Below are 18,123 nucleotides of genomic sequence, written 5' to 3'. Positions count from 1 at the left end.
TGTTTTTTGTGTAATGTATTCCAGTTGTCCCAGAAACAATTGGAATCAATGGATTCCTCAATGGAGCTGAGTGTATTCTTAATATACTGCTCTTTTTTGGTTCTGAGTGTGTTTCTGTATTGTGTTAGTGTCTGACAATAAGTAAGGTGTAATTCCTCGTTTTCTGGCTGTCTGTGTTTTTGGTTTGATATTTTTCTAAGTTTTTTCCTCATGTTATGGCAATCTGGGTCAAACCATTTTTCATAGTTTTTTGTTTTGGGTTTGTTCTTGCGAGCTTTCAAGTTTGACCTTGTTGCCAAATTATCAAAAATATTGTTTAGGTTATTCACTGCCCGGTTTACGCCTTCTTTATCGTGAGTGTATATGTTATCCAGAAAGGTGTCCAATAGAGCTTGAGTTGATTCATTGCTAATTGCTTTCTGGTATTTTTCCGTGCTGTTTTTGGCCCATCTGTATGATTTTTTGATGTTGTACAGCTTACTGGGTTGTGTTTCTGTGTTGGTTGTTTCTGTCTTTTTAAGATACATAGTAATTTGACTGTGGCCTGACAGTGTTGTTTGTGGTTTGACTGTGAATGCTCTGAAAAAGGATGGGTCCAAATCCGTAATCATATAGTCTACGGTGCTACAGCCAAGAGGTGAGCAATAGGTCGATCTTCCTAGGAGGTCTCCCATGAACCTACCATTGACAATGTACAGACCCAGGCTTCGACAGAGCTGCAGGAGCTGGTTTCCATTGGTATTTGTCTGCTTGTCGCAGTTATGCCTGTATGGATGGGAAGGGATATCGAAGTGGTTATTCCCGAATATGTAATTTTTCCCTGATTATTGGTGAAGTCTGGTTCTTCGCCAGTTCTTGAATCGAGGTCACCACAGATCAACACGTTCCCCTGGGCCTGGAATTGGATAATCTCCCTCTCCATGTTGGAGAAGGTGTCCTCTTTAAAGTACGGGGATTCCATTGGAGGGATATAGAGTGCGCAAATGAAAACATCTTGAGGGTTAGAGATAATCCCCCTCTCAATTTTGAGCCACATGTGGTTTTCACCCTTTTTTATAAATTTGATGCAATTCTTAAGCTCTGTTTTAAACCAAATCAGTATGCCTCCGGAGTCTCTGCCTTGGGTTGCTCCTGGCAATTTATTGGAGGGGACCACCAGCTCTGTGTACCCTTGGGGACGGCCAGTGTGTCCTTCTCCTCTATACCAAGTTTCCTGTAAAATGATAATATCCAGATCTTTAGTTTCATCTATGAACTCTGGGGTTCTACTCTTCACGTCGAGCACCGAAGAGCATAGGCCTTGGATATTCCAGGTCAAAATATATAAGGATTTCATGTTAAGTTTGATCTTTTACTATGATAGGTTAAAGAATGATATGTGTTTGTCATGTCTAAATGGGGGAAAAAAAGATCATCTCAATCTATATATATAAATCGGTTGATCTGTCATTCTGTCATTCTGTCTGTCATTCTGTCATTCTGTCTGTCATTCTGTCATTCTGTCTGTCATCGCGTGTGCGTCTGGCGAGCTATGCGCTCGAAAGTTACAGGGCGTACCTACGCGCGCGTTACCTCCAAAGAAAGCTTATGCTTCCGAGACGGTTTTAAGCGTATTTACGTTTCGGCCTGGCTAAAATCGCGCCCGCGGTATTCCAAAAACCTTCAACATTCCGCTCATTAGCATCTCATTAGCCGCTCATTAGCGACAGAGTGACCTCGAGGTCAACCAATCGTACGGCGGCTTGCTGCCGCGTGCGGCCAGGCCCTCCTACGGTCGAGTGACGGGATGATTGACCAATCCTATGCTTTGGTGACCTGACGGTCGACCAATCGGTGTGTGTGTGGGCGGGCCTTATCGTTCTGAACCGAGGTGAGTCGCCGCCATCTTGCTTCCATTCTTTTTCCTGCTTTCTGCGTCTTTCTTTTCAAATATACATTTCCAGCAAAATAAAATTCAATTTATTAAATTCTTTTAAAATAAATCACTCATTTTTAATATTTTATCTAACCTGAACATTCTTTTTCCTACCTTTGCCCGTTTTTTTCTTAGGCCTGAAAGCCTGGGCCTTTCTTGCCCAGCCAGGCCCGAGCTAGGTAACTGGGCTGCTGCTAAGCTCCTCACCACCCTCCCCCCCGCCCCGTGTCATGTTACCCGGGGCAACGGCGTCAGCCACGAGGGTCAGGGTGCGCGCGCAGCAGGAGCAGGTGAGACTCTGTTCCGCGCTCGGCTCGGGTGGGCGGCGGGAGGGGGGCGGGGCTCTCGAGAGTGCGGATCGGGTTACCCCGGCAACGGGAGTGCGGGCCGGCTGGGGCTTGGAGAGCGCGGCTCTCGGCCGGGGGGGGTGGCGGGGCTTGGAGAGCGCGCCTCTCGGCCGGGGGGGCGGGGCTTGGAGAGCGCGCCTCTCGGCCGGGGGGGGTGGGGCTTGGAGAGCGCGGCTCTCGGCCGGGGGGGGGCGGGGCTTGGAGAGCGGGGCTCTCGGCCGGGGGGGCGGGGCTTGGAGAGCGCGGCTCTCGGCCGGGGGGGCGGGGCTTGGAGAGCGCGGCTCTCGGCTGGGGGGGGCGGGGCTTGGAGAGCGCGGCTCTCGGCCGGGGGGGGCGGGGCTTGGAGAGCGTGGCTCTCGGCCGGGGGGGCGGGGCTCGGAGAGCGCGGCTCTCGGCTGGGGGGGGCGGGGCTCGGAGAGCGCGGCTCTCGGCCGGGGGGGGCAGGGCTCGGAGAGCTGGGCTCTCGGCAGTGCGGGGTGGTGCGGCAGGGTTACCACGGCAACCGGGCGTGGCCGTGCCTGTCTCTCAGCCTCAAGCCCTCCCTTCCTCCCTCCCCCCCGCCCTCCCTCCCCCCCTTCCTTCCCCCCTCCCTTCCCCCCCACCCTTCCCCCCGCCCCCTTCCCCCCGCCCCCCCTTCCCCCTTCCCTTCCCCCCGCCCTCCCTTCCACCCCGCCCCCCCTTCCCCACCCGCCCTCCCTTCCCCCCCTCCCCCCCCTCCCTTCCCCCCCGCCCTCCCTTCCCCCACCCTCCCTTCCCCCCACCCGCGCTCTCTCTCTACCCCCCAGTCGCTCTCTCTCTACCCCCCAGTCGCTCTCTCTCTTCCCCCCCCAGTCGCGCTCTCTCTCTCTCTCTCTCTCTCTCTCTCCCCCCCCCAGTCGCTCTCTCTCTCTCTCTTCCAACAACAACATGCCCTTGAAAAAGCCTCGGCACCGCCGGGCACTTCAGCTAGTTGTCTATAAATGCTAATACTACTTGGTTACAATTCATTCTTGTAATTAGTCCTTGATTTTTTTTTTTCATTTTCTGATCCATAAGGCAGAAGTAGATGCTGCTGCATGTCTGCTTAGTGTCGCTTAATGGATTGTCTCTGCCTGAGGTATTGCGTACGCCCTGTGCATCTCTCCCTCTGTCTGGCTGGGGGCGGTCCTGTTCCTCTGTAGGACAGGAGTGGTGCAGGTCTGATATTGTTGTTGTGCATGGAGATCCTCTCTGGTCCCGGTTGGTGTGGTGGTGGTCTCTGTAGTAGTCCTGGTATGTACCCCGCTGATCTCTGGTGGTCGGGGGGGGGTCCTCCTGGAGTCTGGTATGGACCCGGTTAAAAGCGACGTCCTTCAGGGCTTTAGCAAAGATCGATATTCGTTTCCTGTGGATGTGGACTCGGTCGTGAAGACATTCCACATCAAGGGTGGGGTGTTGGGCCAGGTGCACGTTGTGTTTTAATTCACAGTCTCTTGCTATGCTGGCATTTATCTCATGAATTGTTTTGCTGTTAAAGTCTGTTCTCAGCAATATTGTGGAAACAGTGATTCTAGTGTTTGGGAATGTATTGCTTGCCTTCTCAATCACTGCTCTGAGTGATGTTGCTACCCCTTTCTGCTGGGCCTTTAGGTCATTTGTGCCAGTGTGTATTATTATGTGTTGGGGGGAGCCTAATCGGGTTTTGGTCAGCCATTCCAGGGCTCTGTCTGTTGTTGGGCACCGGATCTTTTTTACTATATGTCTAGGGAAGAGCTTTTTCTCCCATAGAAATTTCACATTTGAGTCTATGAGTATTACGATGTCAGCCTTGTTGGTGTTTACTATCTGGTGGCTTTTGCCTGAGCTCATAGGGTGTGTGTTGGACTGGGGTGGTCGTGTCTGGTGTGTGCGCTCCTCTTGTGAGCGGCTCGCTTGTGGTCCCACAGTGGTGGGGGAAGACTGAACTTCAGTATGCTGGTCGGTCTGTGTGGCACCCCTTGTATTGTGTGTCTGCTGCTGTTGTTCAGTGTGGGAGTGCAGCTGTTCAGTCGGGCTCTGTATTGTCTTATCTCTAGCCTCTGGCTGTATCTCTCCTCTATGGCTCACTTTGTTTTCCTGCAGCTCTTTCACCTGATTCCCAAGTAGATTCAGCTCTCTCCTGTATCTCTCCCTCTCTTGCTTTTGTTCATGTTTCAGTTTAAGGACCTCCTCTCTAAGTTTAACCAGCTCTGTCTCCAACTGGTTAAATTTATCCTTTAGTTGTATCTGGCTGTGTGATCCCGGGGTGTGTGTCCGGTCGGTGCTGGAGGGCTCACTCACTTCCTGGCTAGGCTGCTCTTCTCTTGGTGAGCTGGAAGTGGTAGGGGGATTATGTGTGGCTTCCTCCCTGGTAATTACGCTGGGGTTAGTCAGCTGTACCATGTGGCTGTGGGGCCCTGGGGTGAGTGTCTGGTTAGAACTGTGTGGCTCGTTCACCTCCTGACCAGGCTGATTTACTCCTGCTGAGTTGTCAATGGTGGGGGGAGTGCGAGTCGCTTTTCCCCTGTTAGCCACTCTGGGGCTGTTCCTTCCCCTCACAGTTATTTCTTTCAGTGTCTCGAAGGCCGTTTCAAAGTCGTCGAGGTTGCCTTGCACCAATATTGTTCCGTTATCGTACATGTTGACAGTCGTGGTTGCACTGTCCGGGTCCCCTGGTTTCTTAATTTTCAGTTTGGACCCATTAGCGGTTCTTTCCTGCTTAACCCTGGTATAGTGTGATTTTATTGCTGTGATCCAAGCCGCTGACTGGTCTGAGTAAAAAATGAGATTACACTTTTTCCCAGTGCTGTACCAGTCAGCAAAAAGAGTTTCTGGTTTTTCTCTCAGCTGCTTCTGCTTGATCGATTTTTTAGCATTTTTTTTGGTGTTGGGGGGAATCTGGAAGAGGTTGCTCTCAGTGTGCCTCGTGAGCTGCTGTGGCTCCTCTGATTCGCTCATTTTTAGTATTTTTGAGGTAGAAATTATTGTTGACCTTAGAATAAGCTTTTCTGGGGCCCTGGGTTTGGTGTTTCCCTCTCCCTGCCCGCGACCTTTCCCGGTCCCCAGACTCGCTCGCTCTCCAGGCCCTCCCCAGGCCCCGTACTCACTGTCCTGGTCTGCGTCTGGGATTTGCTGATTCCCGGTGTCTCCCGGCTGCTCCCCTCCCCCTCAGAGGTCTCTGGGCCTCTGTCTTGGCCCGGCTCCTCGGGCCTTTCCCTGGCTTCAGGCTCCCTCCCCAGGACTCATACTCACTGTCTGCATCTGGGAGCCGCTGCCTCACGGTGCCTTCGGGCTGCTCCCCTCTCCCTCAGAGGTCTCCAGGCCTCTGTCTCAGCCTGGCTCCTCGGGCCTTTCCCGGGCTTCTGGCTTAGTGTTGCGGCCGCCGCTCGGCTCTGTGTCCCGGCCGCCGCTCGGCTCTGTGTCCCGGCCGCCGCTTGGCTTTGTGTCCCGGCCGCCGTTCAGACTTAGTGTTGCAGCCGCCGCTCCGGCTGTGTCCCGGCCGCCGCCCGGGCTCTGTGTCCCGGCCGCCGTTCAGACTTAGTGTTGCAGCCGCCGCTCCGGCTGTGTGTCCCGGCCGCCGCTTGGCTTTGTGTCCTGGCCGCCGTTCAGACTTAGTGTTGCAGCCGCCGCTCCGGCTGTGTCCCGGCCGCCGCTCGGGCTCTGTGTCCCGGCCGCCGCTCCGGCTGTGTCCCGGCCGCCGCTCGGGCTCTGTGTCCCGGCCGCCACTCTGGCTGTGTCCCGGCCGCCGCTCGGGCTCCTCCTTGGTGCCTCGTTCTCCCGGTTTTTCCCCGGGTTTATTCCTTTCCTTCTTCTGTCCCTTTGCTTTGTTTCTTTTTGTCTTTGTTTCTTTCTGCTGTTTTCCTCGGGTTTTTTTTCTCTCTGTCGGCTCTTGTCTTTGGTGGTCTTTTTGGCGGTCTTTTCCTTCCTTACTTAATCTAAACTAACCTAAACTTAAACTTAAACTAAACTAAACTAACTTAACTAAAATTACATTTAACTTTTAAACCTTTTAAAACTTGAAATGAAACTTTTTCCCCCACTTTAAACACTAAAAACACTAAAATTTCAGCAACCCATCTTCAGCGTGCGTGTATCTTCCCCTCCCCCTCTCTCTCTGTACTACACTGTACTCTGTACTACACTCACTGTACTAAGTCCCCCTCTCTCTATCTCCCTCTGTTGGTGTCTCTCTGTACTACACTCACTGTCCCCCTCTCTCTATCTCCCTCTGTTGGTGTCTCTCTGTATCACTGTACTCAGTCACACCTCTCTCTATCTCCCTCTGCTGGTGTCTCTCTGTATCACTGTACTCAGTCACACCTCTCACTATCTCCCTCTGCTGGTGTCTCTCTGTATCACTGTACTTAGTCACACCTCTCACTATCTCCCTCTGCTGGTGTCTCTCTGTATCACTGTACCCAGTCACACCTCTCTCTATCTCCCTCTGCTGGTGTCTCTCTGTATCACTGTACTCATTCACACCGCTCTCTATCTCCCTCTGCTGGTGTCTCTCTGTATCACTCACTGTATTCAGTCACACCTCTCACTATCTCCCTCTGCTGGTGTCTCTCTGTATCACTCACTGTACTCAGTCACACCGCTCTCTATCTCCCTCTGTTGGTGTCTCTCTGTATCACTCACTGTATTCAGTCACACCTCTCACTATCTCCCTCTGCTGGTGTCTCTCTGTATCACTCACTGTACCCAGTCACACCGCTCTCTATCTCCCTCTGTTGGTGTCTCTCTGTCACCATATTATAAAAATGATATAGAGGCACTGGAGAGGGTTGGAGAAGATTTACAAGGATGATACCAGAAATGCGAGGGTATATACATCAGGAAAGGATGAACAGGCTGGGTCTTTTTCCTCTTGCAAAAAGGGTGACCTAATAGAGGACTTTAAAATTATGAAAATTTTTGATAGAGTGGGTACAGAGAGAATGTTCCCACTTGTGAGGAAGAGCATAACTAGAGGCCATCACTATAAGATAATCACCAAGAAATCCAAAAGGGAATTCAGAAGAAACTTCTTCACCTAAAGAGTGGTGAGAATGTGGAACTTGCTACCACAGGGAGTGGTTGAAGCGAATAGTAGAGATGCATTTAAGGGGAGGCTAGACAAGCATATGAGGGAGAAGGCAATAGATAGTTATGCTGCTGGATTTAGATGAGGAAAGACGGGAGGAGGCTCGAGTGGAGCATAAATGGCGACATTGACTGGTTGGGCCGAATGGCCTGTTTCTGTGCCGTACATCCTATGTCATCCTATCTAACCTCTCTCTCTCTCCCTTCTGTTGGTGTCTCTCTCCACACAGTTGAGAAGGAACATTGGAAGCGTTAACAGGAACAGAAAAAAATACTAATTTCACTCCTGAAACAAAATCAAAATATGTTTTTTAGCTGACTAACGTTGTGTACATAAGATGGCTCGCAGACGGTGGCCAGAGGTTGCACTGAAATACAGCACTGTTGTATCTTCCTGTGCCAAGTAAAGAAACATTGTAAAATAGACAGACATAACGTGGTCATGACAAATGTAACATCAAAGTGTGTTCAATGATTCACCATCAGCCATTAAAACTGCAAGGCATTATATTTCACTCACCTCTCTTCACATGAGTAGAATGGACTTATATTCTGTGGCGTTTAGAAGAATGAGAGGTGATCTTATTGAAATGTGTAAAATTCTTGGAGGGCTTCCCAGAGAAGATGCTGAGAGGATGTTTCCACTGGCTGGAGAGTCTATAACTAGGGATCATAGTCTCAGGATAAGGGGTCAGCCATTTAGGACTGAGATGATAAGAAATTCCTTCACTCAGAGGGATGTGAATCTTTGGAATTCTCTACCTCAGAGGGCTGTGGATGCTGAGTCCATTGAGCATATTCAAGACTGGGATTGATAGTTTTTTGGATACGAAGGGAATCAAGGGATATGGGGATGGGGCGGGAAAGTGAAGTTGATGTGGAAGATCAGCCCTGATCTTATTGAATGGCGGAGCGGGCTGGAGGGGCCGAATGGCCTACTCCTGCTCCTATTTCTTATGTTCACTTGACAACGATAGCAATAATGAAAGCATGTGTGGCAAATATGGACAGATGGAGACAGGTAAGAGCAAGGAGTCCGGCTAAAGCTTCTCCTGTTGGGGGCGAGAGACACAAACACAGACACACACACACACTATATATAACAGTAATGGTTCCTGTTGAATCGTTTTGCAGTTTGCCTCCTAAACAACCCAAAATTCTGCTGTTGCAGTTTGCTGGGATTGACAGCTGAGCATTTATGCTTTGAGGTAACTTTATGTCAAGATTTGATGATGTCCTATTTATTTGGTCCTTTCACAAGGCTGACTAACCAAACGCTGCTGATTTTTTAAGGAACTAGCTTTCCAAAATACTACAGTCCTGAGTCATACACATTGATAATATATCACGATGGAGGCACTTTTCTACGCTGTCTACTTCTTAACTCTCGTTCCACCTGGTAAGTTTAAGATATTTAAAGTTTAATACATTAACGGGACAGAGGCAATGCAACTAAACTTCGGCAGGTTTCTACATTGTGTTTCTCAATGACAGAAAAATGCTTTTCCTCATACAAAATATATCTTCTTGTTTCTAATATGCACTGGTTAGTCCTCAGCTGGAGTATTGCGTACAATTCTGGGCACCACACATTAAGAAGTATCTGCAGAAGAGATTTACTAGAATGGTATCAGGGATGAGGGACTACAGTTACGTGGAGAGACTGGAGAAGGTGGGATTGTTCGCCTTGGAGCAGAGAACGTTTGGAGGCAAATCAATAGCTGTTTTCAAAATCCTGAAGGGTTTTGATAGAGTAAATAAGGAGAAACAGCTTCCAGTGGCAGAGGACACAGATTGAAGGTGATTGGCAAAAGAACCAGAGGGGAGATGAGGAAAACATTATTTTACACAGCGAGTTGTTGTGATCTGGAATGTGCTGCCCGAAAGGCCGGTGGGAGCAGATTCAATAATAACTTCCAAAAGGGAATTGAATAAATACTTGAAGAGTAAAAAAATGACAGGACTTTGGGGAAAGAGCAGGAGGACTGGGACTTATTGGATAGCTTTAGCAAAGAGCCGGCACAGACACAGTGGGCCGAATGGCCTCCTTCTGTGCTGTATCATTCTATGGTTCTCTGACTCTTGGTGCAAATTTGCACGTAAAAATTGTCACAGTATATTTTGAAAGTATAAAGTTTTAAGCCTTCAGAGTCAGTGATGGGGAGTCATGAGTTTAAATTTGTCAGTATGATGTTATGGAGAGAGGTTAGGAAACATTCTTGATACGCGATTATTGGAGCATGGGATATGTTGCCCCAGTGAGGAGCTGAAGGGAGAGAGCGGGGCAGTGGGATTAGTTTGGGATTGATCGAGGGTTACAGGGAGAGAGTGAGGCAGTGCGATTAGTTTGGGATTGATACAGGGCTATGGGGAGAGAGTGGGACAGTGCGATTAGTTTGGGATTGATACAGGGTTATAGGGAGAGAGTGGGGCAGTGGGATTAGTTTGGGATTGATACAGGGCTATGGAGAAAGAGTGGGGCAGTGGGGTTAGTTTGCAATTGATACAGGGCTATGGGGTAAGAGCGGGGCAATGGGGTTAGTTTGGGATTGATACAGGGCTATGGGGAGAGAGCGGGGCAGTGCGATTAGTTTGGGATTGATTGAGGGTTACAGGGAGAGAGCGGGGCAGTGGGATTAGTTTGAGATTGATCGAGGGTTACAGGGTGAGTGTGGGGCTGTGCGATTAGTTTGGGATTGACCGAGGGTTACAGGGCGAGAGTGGGACAGTGCGATTAGTTTGGGATCGATCGAGGGTTTATAGGCAGAGAGCAGGGCAGTGCGATTAGTTTGGGATTGATACAGGGCTATGGGGAGAGAGTGGGGCAGTGCGATTAGTTTGGGATTGATCGAGGGTTACAGGGAGAGAGCGGGGCTGTGCGATTAGTTTGGGATTGATCGAGGGTTACAGGGAGAGAGTGGGACAGTGGGATTAGTTTGGGATTGGTCGAGGGTTACAGGGCTAGAGTGGGGCAGTACGATTAGTTTGGGATGGATACAGGGTATGGAGAAACAGCGGGGCAGTGGGGTTATTTTGGGATTGATACAGGGCTATGGCAAAAGAGCGGGGCAATGGGGTTAGTATGGGATTGATACAGGGCTATGGGGAGAGAGTGGGGCAGTGGGATTAGTTTGTGATTGATACAGGGCTATGGGGAGAGAGCAGGGCAGTGGGATTAGTTTGGGGATTAAGACAGGGCTAGCGGGAGAGAGCGGGTCAGTGGGATTAGTTTGGGATTAACACAGGGCTATGGGGAGAGAGCGGGGCAGTGGGATTAGTTTGGGATTGATACAGGTCTATGGGGAGAGAGCAGGGCAGTGGGATTAGTTTGTGATTGATACAGGGCTATGGGGAGAGAGCGGGGCAGTGGGATTAGTTTGGGGATTAAGACAGGGCTAGCGGGAGAGAGTGGGTCAGTGGGATTAGTTTGGGATTGACACAGGGCTATGGAGAGAGAGCGGGGCAGTGGGATTAGTTTGGGATTGATACTGGGCTATGGGGAGAGAGCGGGGCAGTGGGATTAGTTTGGGATTGATGCAGGGCTATGGGAAGAGAGCGGGGCAGTGGGATTAGTTTGGGATTGATACTGGGCTATGGGTAGAGAATGGGGCAGTAGGGTTAGTTTGGGGATTGATACAGGGCTATGGGAGAGAGCGGGGCAGTGGGATTCGTTTGGGGATTAATACAGGTCTATGGGGAGAGTGCGGGGCTGTGGGATTAGTTTGGGATTGATACAAAGCTATGGGGAGAGAGCAGGGCAGTGGGATTAGTTTGGGATTGATACAGGGCTATGTGGAGAGAGCGGGGCAGTGAGATTAGCTTGGGATTGATACTGGGCTATGGTAAGAGAGCACGGCAGTGGGATTACTTTGGGATTGATACAGGGCTATGGGGAGAGAGCGGGGCCGGGGGATTAGTTTACGGATTGATACAGGGCTATCGGGAGAGAGCGAGGCACTGGGAATAGTTTGGGATTGATACAGGGCTATGGGGGAGAGCGGGGCAGTGAGATTAGTTTGGGATTGATACTGGGCTATGGGGAGAGAGCGGGGCAGTGGGATTCGTTTGCGGATTGATACAGGGCTATGGGGAGAGAGCGGGGCAGTGGGATTAGTTTGGTGATTAATACAGGGTGTTGGGGTCGCAAAATTTCCTCTAATTTTCCCTGAAGATTGAAAAGATTGGTCCACATCGTGGACGAAGAATTGGGTGATGTGACTTGTCTACAATGTTTTAAAATGTGCCTACAACCGCAAAAAGACTGCTCTGAGATGGAAAGAACCTGGACAACACAGGAGTCGAGGAATTCTGCGGAAAATATTCACACACCTTGAGACAGTACATCTTAATAAAATCGTTCCCTGGATTTTGGGCAATCACAAAGCTTTTAAAATGGCCACAGAAAGCATTGGCCAAGAACCGTGGGGTTTGGAAAGCCTGTACAGCTTGTAATGTGTCTGTGTGAAAGACCTGTCAATCAAAACAGGGAGGTTCCCCTTTCTCTTCAGAGGCAAGGTTTGTTTATTGACTTAAGCAATTGCCCACTTGAGAATTGACCAAGACAATCGATTTGTAACTGCTATGTTTACACAGCATTCAAGGAGCACTCTCAGTCAATGAGACATTGAAACTACAGAACCAGATCTTGAATGGGAACCGTTTAAGCATTGAGTGTGTTTAAATTACCTGGCATTCTGGACAATAGGGCTGTTGCATTCTCTTTTGTTTTAGCCCAGGTGAACTCCGGATGTGGGCGGGATCATTCGGCCCCACAGTGCAGACCCTAACCCAGTCCAACCACTTTGAGTTAGCCAATCACAGCTTTTCTCTTGTGAATTGGAACTTTTTAAGGGTGCGAATTTCCCAGACAGGCAAACAGCAGAGGGAGGAGGGGGCTCACAAGGTATATATGATAGCTCCTGAGAAGCTATCGCTCTCTCTTTTTACTTCCTCTCTCTCTCACTTCGCTGGACCACATGTGAGCAGAGTTTCTGACTCCTCAGCAAAGCAACCTAGTAAGGTGTTAGGGGATGGTAATTAAGGGGATATTGCTAAGATTGTTCAATGAACATTGTAGTTACTTACCCCTCGTTTTTACCATCTGTTTTCCACCATTTAAGCAATTTTACTGTAATTACTGTGCTCGTGTGGTATGGTTTAATATTTGATTATAGTTTCTTTAGTTTAATAAAAGTTTGACTTTCTCACATCAAAACCACTTGTTCGTTTTAATATATCATCATTAATTATAAGTTCTCTTGTCAGAACTGGAAGGTGAGGTAGCAATTCGAAACCGCTGTTTGAAAATTGGTTTATTGGAAATTGGTCAGATTGCAGGCAAAGCTGCCTGACCAGGTAAATTACCTTAAATCAGTTAAAAGATGCCCCCCTTACAAGGGCTATGGGGAGAGAGTGGGGCTGTGGGATTAGTTTGGGATTGATACAGGGCTATGGGGAGAGAGCAGGGCAGTGGGATTAGTTTGGGATTGATACAGGGCTATGGGGAGAGAGCAGGGCTGTGGGATTAGTTTTGGGATTGATACAGGGCTATGGGGAGAGAGCAGGGCAGTGGGATTAGTTTGGGATTGATACTGGGCTATGGGGAGCGAGCGGGGCAGTGAGATTAGTTTGAGAACTAATACAGGGCTATGGGTTGAGTGTGGGGCAGTAGGATAAGTTTGGGATTGATACAGGGCTATGGGGAGAGTGGGGCAGTGGGATTAGTTTGGGATTGATACAGGGCTATGGGGAGAGAGCAGGGCTGTGGGATTAGTTTGGGATTGATTCAGGGTTATGGGGAGAGAGCAGGGCTGTGGGATTAGTTTGGGATTGATACAGGGCTATGGGGAGAGAGCAGGGCTGTGGGATTAGTTTGGGATTGATACTGGGCTATGGTGAGCGAGCGGGGCAGTGAGATTAGTTTGAGAACTAATACAGGGCTATGGGGAGAAAGTGGGGCAGTAGGATAAGTTTGGGATTGATACAGGGCTATGGGGAGAGTGGGGCAGTGGGATTAGCTTGGGATTGACACAGGGCTATGGGGAGAGAGCGGGGCAGTGGGATTAGTTTGGAATTGATACAGGGCTATGGGGAGTCAGCGGGGCAGTGGGATTAGTTTGGGATTGATACAGGGCTATGGGGAGAGGGTGGGCAGTGGGATTAGTTTGGAGATTGATACAGGGCTATGGGGAGCGAGCAGGACAGTGGAATTAGTTTGGGATTGATACCGGGCTATGGGGAGAGAGTGGGGCAGTGGGATTAGTTTGGGATTGATACCGGGCTGTGGGGAGAGAGCGGGGCAGTGGGATTAGTTTGGGATTGGTCTCTGAAACAGCCGGCACAGGCTCATTGAGATGAATGGTATTCTGCCATACTGTAAATACGCTTTCATAACAAATTATACTAGGGGCAGCCAAAGCTGATAGTTCAAACAGTGCGTGTAAGGAGTAAAGGCAAAATTAGAGTGCTGCTGGTAACATCAGAAGTTGCTTAAGTAGCAAAATAGTTTGCCACTTAACAGCTGATTTAATAGCTAACTAAATGTGCAGAGATAAAAATAGCTGTGATTGGGCTCTTGTAATTCAAATAACACTGGGGGCAGTGAAAGTGTTTGGATTTATTTTCTGTTTCTCACTAGACAATGCTGGGGAACTGAATGTGGAGGAGTTTGCTACCGGCTACGTGGGACTGGAAGTGATACTCCCGTGTCAGTTACAAACATCACAAGAAGATCTGAAAGTGATCCAGGTCACGTGGGCGAGGAAGACGGGTGGGAAGAAAACCCTGGCACTGTACAATCCAATTTATGGAATCAATTACCCGGAGCAACCTGAGCCTCGACGGCTTCACTTCAAAAATCCCTCTCGCCGCGATGCCACGCTGGTAATTAGGGATTTAAGGAGAACCGATGCCGGCGTCTACTGCTGTCAGTTCACCACATACCCCAGCGGAAGCATATCGGGTGAAGTTACCTTGGAAGTATTGGGTATGTGGAAGTCTTCATTGCATTTGGTGATGTGTGGCCTCACCTGAGCACACAGATTAGAACAGAGAAGGTTAAAGGGAGATTTAATAGAGGTGTTCAGAATGATGAAGGGTTTTGATAGAGGAGATAGGGAGAAACTGTTTCCACTGGCAGGAGGGTCGGTAACCAGAGGACACAGAGTTAAGAGAATTGGCAAAAGAACCAGAGGGGAGATGAGGAGAATTTTTACGCAGCGAGTTGTTGTGATCTGGAATGCGCTGCCTGAAAGGGCGCTGGAAGCAGGTTCAATAGTAGCTTTCAAAAGGGATTTGAATAAATACTTTAAAAAAAAATTGTTTATGGGATCAGCGCATCACCGGCAAGGCCAGCATTTATTGCCCATCCCTAATTGTCCTTGAGAAGGTGGTGGTGAGCCGCCTTCTTGAACCGCTGCAGTCCGTGTGGTGAAGGTGCTCCCACAGTGCTGTTAGGGAGGGAGTTCCAGGATTTTGACCCAGCGACGATATACTTCTAAGTCAGGATGGTGTGTGGTTTGGAGGGTAACGGTGTTCCCATGTGCCTGCTGCCCTTGTCCTTCAAGGTGGGAGAGGTCGTGGGTTTGGGAGGTGTTGCCGAAGAAGCCTTGGCGAGTTGCTGCAGTGCATCTTGTAGATGGTACACACTGTAGCCACGGTGCGCCGGTGGTAGAGGGAGTGAGTGTTTAAGGTGGTGGATGGGGTGCCAATCAAGCGGGCTGCTTTGTCTTGGATGGTGTCGAGCTTCTTGAGTGTTGTTGGAGCTGCACTCACCCAGACAAGTGGAGAGTTCGGGACATTGGCTGAAAGGTATGATTTTGTGAGTATGACTATGTCAGGCTGTGGGACAGCTCTCCCAATTTTGGCACAAGTCCCCAGATGTTGGTGAGGAGGACTTTGCAGGGTCGACTGGGCTGGGTGTGCCGTTGCCATGTCCATAGCCGGTGCTGAGGTTGATGCCGGGCGGTCCATGCGGTTTCATTTTATTATTTTGTTTTATAGCGGTTTGTTACAACTGAGTGACATGCTAGGCCATTTCAGAGTCAACCACATTGCTGTGGGTCTGGAGTCACATATCAGCCAGACCAGGTAAGGACGGCAGATTTCCTTCCCTAAAGGGCATTAGTGAACCAGATGGGTTTTTACGACAATCCAATAGTTTCACGGTCACCATTACTGATACTAGCTTTTTATTCCAGATTTATTTAATGAACTGAATTTAAATTCACGAGCTGCCGTGGTGGGATTTGAACTCACGTTTCATGAGATCATTAGCCCAGGCCTCTGGATTACTAGCCCAGTGACATTACCACTACGCTACCATTTCTTTGCAAAGGCAACCAATTGCAAGGCTATGGAGAAGGAACAGGGGGAGCGGGACTAATTGGACAGCCCTACCAAAGAGCCGGCACAGGCACGAGGGGCCGAATGGCCTCCTCCTGTGCTGTGAGATTCTCTGATTCAATAATTAGATCCATTTTAACGGGATAAATTCACTGGGCTAATTTTACCCTGTGTCGCACACTCGCGTATCGTGCCTGGCACAGTCGCTCCTGATTTATTCAGGCAGGTTGACGACTCTGACAGAGTAGGAAAAATTTTGGATAAATTGGAGCCACGGCTGATTTTCTCCCGTGTACAGAGACCTACAAATTAAGGACAACCAAAAACAATAGGAATTGCAGGAAAACCTGTTTTACTAAAAGGGTGGTGAGTATGTGGAGCAGGCTATTGGCTCGGGTGGTGGAATAAGACACCTTAATGGGTTTTAAGAAGGAACCAGGCAGGTTCTTGGCAACACATGGGGTCCAGGGTCATGCATCAATGGGATACTGTGGATAGGTGGACTAGATGGGCCGAAGGTCTTCTCCTACCTGAAACATTTACTATGACTATACCCCCATGTTACTTTTATTGGTTAAAACGACCCCAACAAAGTTATCAAAGAAATGCAGGGAAAAAGAGGCATTGGGCAGTAATCACTTGAATATTGGCAGGGTTGGTAGCATTTGGCAGGCTTGGCAGGGTTGGTAGCGCTTGGCAGGCTTGGCAGGGTTGGTAGGGCTTGGCAGGGTTGGTAGGGTTGGCAGGGTTGGTAGGGTTGGCAGGGTTGGTAGGGTTGGCAGGGTTGGTAGGGTTGGCAGGGTTGGTAGGGTTGGCAGGGTTGGCAGGGCTTGGCAGGGTTGGTAGGGCTTGGCAGGGTTGGTAGAGCTTGGCAGGGTTGGTAGGGCTTGGCAGGGTTGGTAGAGCTTGGCAGGGTTGGTAGGGTTGGCAGGGCTTGGCAGGGCTTGGCAGGGTTGGTAGGGCTTGGCAGGGTTGGCAGGGTTTGGCAGGGTTGGCAGGGCTTGGCAGGGCTTGGTAGGGCTTGGCAGGGTTGGCAGGGCTTGGCAGGGCTTGTGCCTCTGAGTCTCATTCCTGGGATCAGAGAGCTATCTTATGAGGAGAGTAGAGTGGGCCTATATTCTCTGGAGTTCAGAAGAATGAGAGGTGACCTCATTGAAACGTATAAAATTCTTTGAGGGCTTGACTGGGTAGATCCTGAGAGGCTGATTACCCTGGCTGGAGAGTCGAGAATCAGGGGTCACAGTCTCGGGACAAGGGGTCGGCCATTTAGGACTGAGATGAGGAGGAATTTCTTCACTCAGAGGGCGGTGAATCTTTGGGATTCTCTACCCCAGAGGGCTGTGGATGCTCAGTCATTGAGTATATTCAAGGCTGAGATCGATAGATTTGTGGGCACCCAGGGAATCAAGGGATGTGGAGATAGGGCGGGAAAGTGGAGTTGCCGTACAAGAGCATCCATGATCTTATTAAATGGTGGAGCAGACTCGAGGGGCCCTATGGCTTACAACTGTTCCTAATTCTTATAAGTCCACACCAAACTATAGGTGGATACACCAGAACAGTACTGAAGGAGTTCTGCATTTTGTAGTGGGGGAGGGGATTCGATCCAGAGGATGTGAAGTTTACCTGAAAGATCATCTTGCTGCTCTGCAGTTCAAGTTAAAGACCCACCTGGGAGCTGAAATCCAATAAGCTGCGAAACTCGGCAGCGGGGTGACGATTATGCTAGGGGCTGAGGTTCTGCTCCCACGCGCTGGCGGGACAGAGGGAGCTAAAACCTGGGCTCGGCCTCTGCGCCGGGATTTGGCTTGATCCAGGTTTTCTAAAGGGCCTGTGCTCTGGGTGCGGGGGCCCTGTGGTCATTCCAACGGGGGCATTTTCTCGCTGCCCAATGTATTCCAATTCATTGGCGGCCCTCATCCAGGCCTTTGTTACCTCAAGACGTGACTGTTCCAATGCTCTGCTGGCTCGCCTCCCATCTTACACCCGACATAAACTTAATCTCATCCAACTCTCTGCTGCCTGTATTCTCACTCGCACCAAGACCCCTTCACCCATCACCCTTGTGCTCCCTGACCCGCATTGGCACCCAGTCTAGCAACACCGTGGGGGAAAAATTCGGTTGCTTTGCGCCTCTTAGGGGGCTAATGGGGCCCAAAGCAACTAGCGCCCGGGCGCGGAACAGCGGGAGGTTAGCGGCAGTGGTAACCATTAGCGCCCCGCAGTGCTGCGCCGCCGGCGATGACATCATCAGCGTGCGTAGCGCCCCGCTCGTGCCCCAGCAGTGATCTTCGGTAGCGCCCCTGACTTACCGCCAGACGCTATGTCCGACGGGGTCAGGGGGGGCCTACCTGCGGCCGGGGCCACGCTATTTAATGGCGAGGTGCCGGGCGGCCATATTTGTTGCTGGTCGCCTGCCAGCACCTGCCTCCGCTGCCGTCCCCGGCCTCCTGACCC

At 50.1% G+C, this 18,123-nt stretch overlaps 1 protein-coding gene across 1 annotated transcript in view; it reads left to right on the top strand.

The window, feature by feature from the left end:
• The first annotated feature begins 8,571 nt into the window (after positions 1-8,571).
• Positions 8,572-18,123, top strand: part of LOC147109831 (uncharacterized) — a 296,962-nt gene continuing 287,410 nt past the window's right edge. Inside the window, exons 1-2 of the mRNA XM_086003892.1 lie at positions 8,572-8,722; positions 13,961-14,308. Of these exons, the coding sequence (XP_085860018.1) occupies positions 8,674-8,722; positions 13,961-14,308 (397 nt within the window). The 5' untranslated portion in view covers positions 8,572-8,673. The remainder of the gene's footprint in view (positions 8,723-13,960; positions 14,309-18,123) is intronic.

Source organism: Somniosus microcephalus, chromosome 12 (assembly GCF_052327205.1).
Source record: "Somniosus microcephalus isolate GS21.2 chromosome 12, FLI_Smic_1.0, whole genome shotgun sequence".
In the NCBI taxonomy this organism is placed as follows: Eukaryota; Metazoa; Chordata; class Chondrichthyes; order Squaliformes; family Somniosidae; genus Somniosus; species Somniosus microcephalus.
This window is presented reverse-complemented; position numbering and strand designations above follow the sequence as displayed.